An 11,407-nucleotide genomic window follows, 5' to 3' on the forward strand; every position below is an offset into this window, starting at 1 on the left:
TTTATCTATATATATTGTTAATTGAAAATTAAAAAATGACAAAGTTAGTTTTATAATTCACTTTTAAATTCATAAAAATATGATTTTAAATCATTTGAATTTTAAAATCTTTATCTATCATGGATAAAGAACTTGGAAATTCATTTGAAATCTATTATCAATTGAAATTCATCAAAACCTTGAAGTTTCAAATAGAGTATTACAACTTCTTAGGAAAATTAATTTAATTAAGATTAAACTGATCGATGTTTGGAATACATGAATAGTGAAATAGGATCTACGTGAAAATGGTAGAAAATAGAATTCGGTTAAAAACTATATGAATGAAATGAGTTTTGTATTGCAAATTTAGACAAAAATGCTCAATTGACGTAGATTTATATTATCTTATATTACAAATTCTTTAATTTATGTTGTTAACTAGTTCATAGAATATTTAGGTGTAAGAAATTAAAATTTGGGGAAAAAATTTAAAAATAATCTTCAAATGCTTTTTCACGAATATGGATAATACATATAGTAGAAAAAACTTAATAAATTACAATGGATTCGATGGAATCTGCTGTATTTTTTAAATAATTTTAAATATTTTGTTATTTTTTAAAATGTCTAACTTATATTTTTTTATACATATCGAATAGTTTATATGAAATAAATATTATTTTTACTCAACCATTTATCGAAATTCTTATAAATGATTTTTAATGGCTTTTTAAAAGTAACATCTCTTATTCATAAATTTTAGCTAATATCATTAATTATGTCATATAGAGATTTCTGACACATCCTGCATGGCATCGGTCGAAAGTAAGGGGAGCTCCCTATGCCATTTTTGGTTCGTCAGAAATGGCGTCGGGAGTAATGGGAGATCCTGACGCCATAGTGATTCATCAGGAATGGCACCGGGAGTAAGGGAATCTCCCGACGTTTTCGTGTTGCGTTAAGAGTTCTCCTATAAAACAGATGTTTCTGTTATGTGAAACACATAACCGAAACGAAAGAGAAAGAGGAAGCGGAGATTAGTTCGGCCGGCGAAACAAAAAGAGGAGAAACTTTCAGCCGTGAGCCTGTCTTCGTGCCTCTCCTGCCGTTTGCTATCGCACATCCCTATTTGAGGTATTTGAGAAATTGATTTGAAGAATTAAAATTTTGAATGTGTGGGTTGAATTTAAAGAGACGGAGTGAGCTTTAATTGAAAATTTAAAGGGGGTTGGGTTGAAAATTAGAGAGGAGGGGGGTTGAATAGAAATTTTAAAGGGGTGGGATGTTTGAATTGAAAATTTGAAGGATTAGGGTTGAAAATTTGAGGGGGAGGGGGGCGATGGCTATTATTGTGTTAAAAATTCTGTAATATGTGTTAAGATTCATTTTGGCTATCTTGGAGTTACAACAGCCTTTAGTTCAATTATAATAGTTTATTTCTTAGTAGTTTTGAATAACTTTGTTGTTGATTTGGGATAACTATCCTGTTGTATTCTGAGGATTTGAAGGGAAGTAGTATGATAGCTTGTAAGGTAGCGTTATTGCAAGGGGTAGGTAGGATGCGAAGATCGAAGTAGTTTATGGTTAATGATTAGGTTATTCGACAAGAGGGACTTAAACGATGGACAAGGGTTTGATGAAAGTTAGGAATAAGTTTTCTCTTCAGTATAGAGAGAGTGACCTAATTTTTAGAATTTGCCAAGTTTCACGTTGATGCCTATGGACGAATAAGGTGTCCATACAAGAGATATATGAACTTAAATTGGAACTCACGAGAGCGTGTGGAACGACATCTACTGACTATTAGAATATCCACCTACTACACATAATGAGTGTATCATTGAGAGTCATTAAGTTTTAGAGGTACAAAAAACTTTGAGGAAGAAACTAGTAGTAATCCTTTTGATGAAGAAACTAGTAGTAGGCAGTTTGATGAAGAAGATGATATGTTTGGCCTGCTAAATGATTTACAAGCCCCGATTGAACAGGAAGAGGAAATGGAGGAAGATGAAATGCTAAGAAATATTGGGGTACATATAAATGAAGATACAACAAACATATTTTAGGACTTATGAAGCACGTAATGAGTTGTACCCCGGTTGTTCAGAATTTTTGTCTTTGAATTTTTTGGTTAAGTTGATGCATGTGAAGGTTCTAAATGATTGGAGTAACAAGTTGTTTGACATGTTGTTAGAGCTCTTAAGAGCAACATTTCCAATGTGCAGTAGTACTATCCTTAGTTCATTTTACGAAGCCAAACGAAAACTTCGTGACTTGGGCTTGGGATACGAGACTATTCACGCGTGCATGTACTAAACTTAGCCACTTTTGTATCATTGTAGGATTCACAGTGTAGAATGGTGTATGAGGCTCGTTAGGAGACGTATGTTATGAAGTACGACTTTGTTTGCACTTTTTTTTAACGAGAAATATTTTTTATTTGTATTATGAACGTCGTTACATTTTTTGAACTTCTTTGTATCATAACATTTATTTTTTTATTGAATTTGTGTTTGTATTTTGTAATTTACTAATTTATTTTGAATTTTCTTTAACCGAATCGAAAATGAATTCAGGAATGACATCTTACAAAAAAAAATATTTCAGAAAAAAATATAAATTACATATTCAAAATATTTTCCGACGTAGTACAAACGACGGGAATATGGTGTAAACGTCACGTCGGGGATAGTTATTCCTAACGCATGGACGACGTCGGATATAAAAACATCGGGAGTAGTTATTTCCAACACATAACTGAAGTCGAAACTATGGATGTCGGGGATGACTTGTTGCCGATGCATCAAAGACGTCGGTAAAGACAACGTCGAGAAAAGATTATTCTTAATGCCTTGTTGGTGACGGGTCGAGAATCAGTCTCCCTATGCGTTTCTTTCGACGGTCTTCCTGACGTTCCTTTCTATGTCAGGAATTCATTTTCTGACGTCTTTACCACTTCCGCCGACATTTTTATGCGTCAGAAGTCTCCCTCACTTCTTGTAGTGTAAGGACTAAAAATGTACATTTAAAAAAACTTATGAACCAAACAAACCTATTTTTATAAACCTGACGACTAAAAGGTGCATTTTTTAAAACTTAAGTACCAAACGCGTATTTCTTCCAAACTGAAGGAGTAATAGAGTAATTTTAATTTCCATATATTATATCACCATATCACATATCACTTAATTTGGACGATAAATAATGCTAATATATAACATGAAGAAAAAGCTTCTCAAAGCTCAACCATTCTTAAGTTACAACTCTTTAAAACTCTTAATTTGCTCACTATGTATACCTTCATATCTCCTTTTTCCTTCCTCCTTTTATCACTCACAAATTTACGACGTTTATACATGTAAAGGTGCATAACCAAAATAGATATAAAAATCCCGGTGGATCATGTATCGAAGAGAAAGAAGAACATAATAAACGTACTTGTACAACTAACTTTTTTTTAATAAATTTTGTTTATGCTTTTGTTATGTTGCAAAGGGAATTGTTGACTGGTGTTGAAACTCTTAGTGTTCTTTTATTGTAGTGAACTTTGTTATATATCGCACTTGATGATGACACTTATTATTGTTGCCTATTCAAAAATTTATATATGTTGTTCTAATCATGTTATACGAAGATTGTTTTATATTAGTTTTTCCTTCGTATAGAATAATTTTGTTTAAGATTTATAATAATATTTTATTCAACATAATTTACCAAAACTAAGTTCATTTCGTGGTTGATTTGTTGTAAGTATATAAGCATCACTCAAACATAGAAACTTAGTGTATCTAACATTGATAAAAGATGTGTTCATCACGTACGCCAATTACAACACACAAAGAATATTCTAGCAATATATTGACACATCAACTCAAATAGCTAATGGTTCGATTCCAACTAATTCTAGACACTCGTAGGAGTTCAAGCATACATCACATCCAATTTTGGTTGTCATACACTAGTATTGCTATGTGTCATAATCGTAACTTCTCAACACGATTGTACGACACTTGTTTAGCTCGATCAACAAGTCAGCTGTTCAAAATTCGGAATCCGCGGACAAACTCGCGGTATGATGTAGCCTCCCTTCACGTTCTTGAGAAAATGGTTTTATAAAACGTGAGAGAAAATAAATTGTTGAAAACATCATAAAAGTGAGCATTGAAGACTGTCAGTTGCAAAGAAAAAGCTTAGTTTGCAAAGAGTGCGACAAGGCTCGGCGGGGGTGCGACTATTCATGTACCCCCTATAGTACATATTGAGATTTTTGGCCTGGCACGCTTGCATATGAAAAAGCCGAAATGTCACACTGTGGCTCGACGACACGAAAACGAAAGAATTAACCTAGACTACTTTCAAGACATAAAAATAAGGCGATTTTGGGGTATTCGGGCATACGACCACAGGTAAATAATACCTTGGACAATTATGCCCTTGACATTCTCCCCCACTTAAACGGTTGACGTCCTCGTCAACTGGCGAAGCTGGAGCTGTTCGGTCTTCTGCGTCCACGCTTCAAGGTCTTCGACATGTCCTCCCTTGTTACCTCCACGAGAGGCTTCTTCCGCTTCACCATGAATTTATATGTCTCCCTCGTGGACCTTCTACCAGTCTTTACTCTGTCAGCAAGGACTTCCTTGACTTCTCTGTCTTCCTCCAGGTCCAGGTTGACAGATAATCATACGACGTTGTTGCATCGTTAATTGGAAGTTTGCTCATCCACTCGAACTCAAGAGGGCATCGCTTTTGATCTACCCTCTCCTTCATCGGCCTTGAAGCTTCTTCTAGACACCCTCGAGCGATGTCGGCTATCTGTCCCCGTTTCTCTTCAACTCAGTGATCTTGAAGGCTGTCCCCTACGTTATGGCCATCAGCGAGCGGCGGCGATATAGAACGCCTCTTACCTTTAATCTCAAACGGACTTATCTTGATCAGTGAGTCTGTCTGAGCACCATGACCGAATTGGGCTACCTTCAGCAGTTGAACCCAATTCTTTTGTCTGCCATCAACACAATGATGCAGATATTCTCTGAGCACACAGCTGAATTGCTCGGCTTCAACTTTGGGAGTCTTGGTCGTATCGACGACCCCAAGACTTGGCCCCTCGATCATGGCTTGCTTCAAACCATTGAAGGCGGCCTGACACTCGGGGTTCTCACTCCACTGAGTGTCTTCTTCTCTCAACAACCCACCTTGGTGGCACTCCCCCACATGACTCAACGCGTTTATCTGGCTCTGCACAAAACAACACTTTCCTCTCTTGACATCGGTAAGACTCAGTGGCACCATGGGGAACTCGTTTGCTTCATGCCCAGTGACACAAGTTGTCTCGAGTCCCTTTGCCTTCGTTGTTCTTACTCGATAGTACCTCGGTCGGATGTTTGACTTCGGAAGATACTTCGCCTCATGTGGGTGGTCCACCCGCCTCGTGAGCATAGGGAGTGGATATTTGCACCGAACGGTGAGCTTACTCTAGATACGGCGGTCCCTACGCTGTTGTGGGCTTCTGTCCTTCTTCTTCAGGGAAAGGACATGGACTCCATACGGAGCTTGTACAGGCCTACTAAATCCTGCATTCAACAACATCTTCGATGGTTTCTGAAGTTTGACTAACTTCGGCGGCGCCATGCGATAAGCATTCTTCACAGACGCTTTTGCCTTTGGCAGCAACTCTATTCCATGGTCGATCGTCCTTCGCATCGACAAGGATTTGGGCCAACTATTTGGCATCACATCATGACACTTCTCTAGGACACATAGAGTGTCTTTCGGGACTGTCTCCCCTGGCTTTTCCAACGCCCCAAGCAGGATTGCCGCGGATGGTGGTTCCTCTTGGGCGGGACTCTCGTCTAGTTGCATGGCCGATATCATTTTGAACCCGTTAGGCTGACGAATATCTGCTTGTACTACCATGGAGAACGATCCGATAATCGCTAGACATTTGGCTGAGGGCATTGGAATGACTTGATGTTCAATGAGGAACTCCATTCCCAGTACTACATCAAAGTCGTCCATCTTTACAACCACAAAGTCTACGGGACCTTTCCATCCTCCCAACTTTATCGTCATTCGCTTCACTAGTTCGACGATAGGTAGGGCAACGAAATTCATGGCCTTCATCCTTTCTGAATCCTTCTCCCAACGGAGCCTTAGACGTCTAGCTTCTACCTCTGTAATGAAGTTGTGGGTTGCACCAGAATCGACCATAGTGCTCTTAGTCTACTTTTGGTTTATCCAGGTGTCAACATACAGTAAGCCCCTTTTCGTTGGTACGTGTCTCTCTCCTGACTTTTTCTGGAGAGATGACATGTATTTTATGGCCCCTATTCGAGTCTTTTCGCTCCCATCTATCTGACCCATTTCGTCCTCAGCTTGATTTGACTTATCGTCTGAATCCGCGATTAATGAGGCCTGAAACGCATGGAATTCGACTTTATTCGGGCATTCTCTTGCTAGATGTGGCTTCCCACATATGAAACAACTGAAGGGACGCTTGGGTAGGCTCCGATTGTTCGGCCTTCGCCATGTGTTCTCTGTGTTTGACTGGTGAGATCTGCGGTCTTTACCAGGACATTCGTCTCCCCCGACAGCTTTGGGAGAACTCGGACGACTATTCCTGTTCCTTCCAGGTGAGAAACTTTGGTGACGTCTCACATCTTAAGAGTCACTTGTCAGATCGAATAACCGTTCGGCTGCTGCATAAGCTGACGTGAGGTCTTGAACCCTTTGTTCATACAGCTTGGCCCTTGCCCACGGTTTCAGCCCTTCGACAAAACAGAATACTTTGTCTTTCTCTGACATGTCGCGAATGTCTAACATCAACCCCGTGAACTGTTTCACGTAATCCCGAATCTCGCCAGTGTGTCTTAGATCACGCAACTTTCGTCGAGCAAGGATTTCCACATTCTCGGAGAAGAATTGCGAGCGGAGTTCTCTCTTCAGGGCGTCCCAAGTTTCTATTGTGCAACGCCCTTCCTGTATGTCCACGTATCGGGACCTCCACCACAACTTGGCATCTTCAGACAGATGCATCGTTGCCAATGTCACTTTGGCTTCCTCGGTGACGGTGTTTGTAGCCTTGAAGTACTGTTCAAGGTCGAAAATATAATTCTCTAAAGCCTTTGCATCTCTTGCCACACAGAAGGGCTTTGGTTCCGGGATCTTTACTCTGCTAACCGAAATTGCTCCTCCAGTTGGAGCTTGGTTTGCCATTGCTCGCATCATGAGATTTAGCCTCGCGTTCACGTCTGCGATTTCATTCCTAACGACATCGAAGGTGACTCTAAAATCCTCCGACATGTCGTTTATCATCTCTAATAGTGTCTTTTGAGAGCTATCTAGCTCGCTGACACGTTCTTCCATGTGGACAGCAAAACCTGATGAACTGTCTTCACGCTCGTAGTTAACAGTTCTTCCGACGCTTATGTTTGTTTCGAGGGTGTCGACTCTTGCCAATAACTCTTGTATCGGTAACCCTTCGACACGGCCAGCTACCGCATCGATTGCATCAGTTTTCTAAAAAATTTCGTCAAGACGAGACTCCAAGTAGCGGATGGAGTTAGGAACTTCGACTAGGTAGAGCATCTGCTCTTCTAGCTCTGCTAGTCGGTCTTTCTGGGCCTTGCCCGATGGATTCGCAGACGACATGTTTCGGTCTTGTCGTCAATTAGCCAATTTGGCTCTGATACCACTTGTCACAATTGTAACTTCTCAACACGATTGTGCGGTACTTGTTTAGCTCGATCAACATGTCAGTCGTTCGAAATTCGAAATCCATGGACAAACTCGCGGTATGACGTAGCCTCCCTTCACGTTCTTGAGAAAATGGTTTTATAAAACGTGAGAGAGAAAATAAATTGTTTAAAACATCATAAAAGTGAGCATTGAAGACTGTCAATTGCAAAGAGAAAGCTTAGTTTGCAAAGAGTGCGACAAGGCTCGGCGGGGGTGCGACCATTCATGTACCCCTATAGTACATATTGAGATTTTTGGCCTTGGCATGCTTGCATATGAAAAAGCCGAAATGTCACACTGTGGCTCGGCGACACGAAAACGAAAGAATTAACCTAGACTACTTTCAAGACATAAAGATAAAGCGATTTGGGGGTATTCGGGCATACGGCCATAGGTAAATAATACCTTGGACAATTATGCCCTTGACACTATGCACATGATAAACTCATGTATGTTTTCACCCACTCAATAATGTTCTAAGGTTCTTGTACCTCATCGTGGACACAAGAGAAACAACCAGCATATGACATATAAGTTTATGTCAATGTTGTCTCTACATGTTTTTTTTTTATATATAATTTGATTAAATATTTTCATATAATATCCTAAAACTACATGTTTTGATATCTTACAAACACAAAAAAAACTAAACTAAATTCTTGTTCGTTATATTTTTATAACATTACTATTAAAATATATTAAACTAGTCAATAAAAAATATATCGAACTTGAGTAAGGTACACAAGTTTGTATATATAGTCATGCATCGGATTCACGAGTTTCGTATACGTAACGTCCGCATGGCATCAAATGAAAATTACATACATATCACTTCATTTATGTCAATAGTTTTGGGATCATATAATAGGATTATTTTCTTGGAAAATATCACATTGTTGTTGAAAATGTATAAAAAAATCTTCTCCGATTCATAAATTAAAGTTGTATTTTACACTAGTTTCTTTTTTTTTTGGAATATTAACATTAAATATTAAGTCTTAAAAATTGCAACAAAATAATATTATATTAGGGTGGGATAAAATAAAATAAAAAGAAAAAGAAAAAGAAAAATCCCAAACGGTTTTAGGGTTACAAAACCCTAATTTGCCCTAACTCTCACTATATATATATTCGTATCTTTCTTTTCTTCCTCCTCTATCGCTCACAAACTTCAACACAGCCAAGGCGTAGAACCAAAGCACACCTCAAAAAAGAAAAATGGCGGAAGGGCTTGTTCTGCGAGGCACAATGAGGGCTCACACCGACATGGTGACGGCCATCGCCACTCCCATCGACAATTCCGATATGATTGTCACCTCTTCCCGTGACAAATCCATCATCTTGTGGCGTCTTACCAAGGAAGAGAAGACCTACGGTGTTCCTCAACGAAGGCTCAATGGTCACTCTCACTTTGTTCAAGATGTTGTTCTCTCATCCGACGGTCAGTTCGCCCTTTCTGGTTCCTGGGACGGCGAACTCCGCCTCTGGGACCTGGCTACCGGTCTTACATCCCGTCGATTCGTCGGACATTCCAAAGATGTTCTCTCCGTCGCCTTCTCCATCGACAATCGCCAGATCGTCTCGGCCTCTCGTGACCGAACCATCAAGCTATGGAATACTCTCGGTGAGTGCAAGTACACAATCCAGGACGGAGACGCTCACTCTGACTGGGTTAGCTGCGTTAGATTCAGTCCTAACACCCTCCAGCCAACTATTGTTTCGGCGTCTTGGGACAAGACCGTTAAGGTCTGGAACTTGACCAATTGCAAGTTGAGAGTTACTCTCGCTGGTCACGCTGGTTATGTTAACACGGTGGCTGTTTCGCCGGATGGTTCCCTGTGCGCTAGCGGAGGCAAAGACGGAGTGATTTTGCTATGGGATTTGGCTGAGGGTAAGAGGCTTTATTCATTGGATGCCGGATCGATTATTCATGCTCTTTGTTTCAGCCCCAACAGGTACTGGCTCTGTGCTGCAACTGAGAGCAGTATTAAGATCTGGGATTTGGAGAGCAAAAGCATTGTTGAGGATTTGAAAGTCGATTTGAAAACCGAGGCAGAGAAAACCGATGACACCCACGCTGCCACTGCCAACAAGATTAAGGTATATTCGTTTTTGCTCTGTTCATTCTTTACTATTTGAACCCTTTGTACTTTAATATCCATTCAATATTCGTTGAATTTCAATTGCTTTTCTGTACTCGTTGGTGATTGATCAATTTATTCTGGTCTGCCTGCATTTGCCCATCTCCCTGTTTTATTAGTATGCCATGTTATTAACATTCATCTTGCTTATCGTGAACGTATGAAAGTTATGTAATTGGTGTATTTTCCTACAATGTTTTATGAAACTGGTTTTCAATGTTTAATCACATTCATATAAAAATTGCCCCAAGCTTTCTTATTGTTTTATATTAGCCATTGGAAGTGAATCCATAATAGATTACTGAATTTTGTTGCTTTTCTATCTGTAAATGTTTTGGGATTGTGTTTATGCTTGACAAGATTTAGTTTTAATGGTCGAGTGAATTCAAGCTTGCACATTTAGTTGTCACATGTTGTGGTTTGGTCAAGTTTTATGCAAGTTTAGATATTGGTACGATGATGAACAGGCAAAATCTTCCATTCTAATGATGGGTTATCAAATTTTACGAGGGACCTTCGTGTTTCAATTTGTGCCATCTTTGATGAACGCATTCATTCATCTATAACTGATTCTATGTTTTGTGTTGGATTTTCAGGTTATTTACTGCACAAGTTTGAGCTGGAGCGCGGATGGGAGCACATTGTTTGGTGGTTACACAGATGGGGTGGTCAGAGTTTGGGGAATTGGTCGTTACTAGAAATATCCATTATGATTATTTGCAGACGCACTTTTTTGTTTCTATTTTGAGAAGAAGAAACTTGTTAAACCTTAATCCTTACAAGTATCAGTGTTTAGAATTTTCTTTAGGGTTTTGCTGCGAGTGATGAATGAATCATTTGGTTTTAATTTAATGTTGAAGATGATTACTTTTGAGGTCAACAATGTTTTTGTCTTTTGAGATCTACCAAAATTCAGAGGTTTAAAGTATCTTCCGACTTTTTCTTAAAGAGAAAGTATCATAGTTGCATGCATCTATATAAAAGGTTTTGATTTGATGGTTATGCTATATCGGTTTATGCATATGTTGTAATAGTTATGAACTCATGCAGCGTCTAAAATTAAAATATTTGGTGAATGAATGGTGATTTGCAAAGAACCTCTACTGAAATCTGCTGCCAAAGCAATGAATAGGCCACAAGGTGATTCAATTCTTGCTGATACTGTATTTAAAAAGAAACAGACTCATATTAATTTGTATGTCTTTCCCAAAGTATAGTTTATATGTTGAATCATGAATGTTTTTTTTTATTATTTTCTTGTGTAGTTATGTATCTAATAGATGTTTTTTGAACCCTCAATTTGTGTTGGACTCTTATGTGTTAGTTGGACCCGTCGGACCTTGTTGGTCAATGTTTCTTTGGGCTTAATAGGGTTTCTCTATGAATTTGTCGAATTACATTTTAGATTTTTTTCCTAAAAAGTTAGATTAGAATTTAATGATACACAAATATTGAAATTTTCGAATATTTACAATTTTATCTTACAATGGAATTAGTAATTTTTATGTAATTCATCCATGACTACAATAATCTTGTTACTCTATTATTTT

General features: G+C 38.7%; 1 protein-coding gene across 1 annotated transcript; it reads left to right on the forward strand.

The window, feature by feature from the left end:
• The first annotated feature begins 8,844 nt into the window (after positions 1–8,844).
• Positions 8,845–10,737, forward strand: LOC103494156 (guanine nucleotide-binding protein subunit beta-like protein). Its single transcript, XM_008455230.3, has 2 exons — positions 8,845–9,816; positions 10,454–10,737. Exons 1-2 carry the CDS (start codon positions 8,935–8,937, stop codon positions 10,553–10,555), a joined length of 984 nt encoding a protein of 327 aa, XP_008453452.1. The 5' UTR covers positions 8,845–8,934; the 3' UTR covers positions 10,556–10,737.
• The last annotated feature ends 670 nt before the right edge of the window (positions 10,738–11,407 follow it).

This window comes from Cucumis melo, chromosome 2 (genome assembly GCF_025177605.1).
Source record: "Cucumis melo cultivar AY chromosome 2, USDA_Cmelo_AY_1.0, whole genome shotgun sequence".
In the NCBI taxonomy this organism is placed as follows: Eukaryota; Viridiplantae; Streptophyta; class Magnoliopsida; order Cucurbitales; family Cucurbitaceae; genus Cucumis; species Cucumis melo.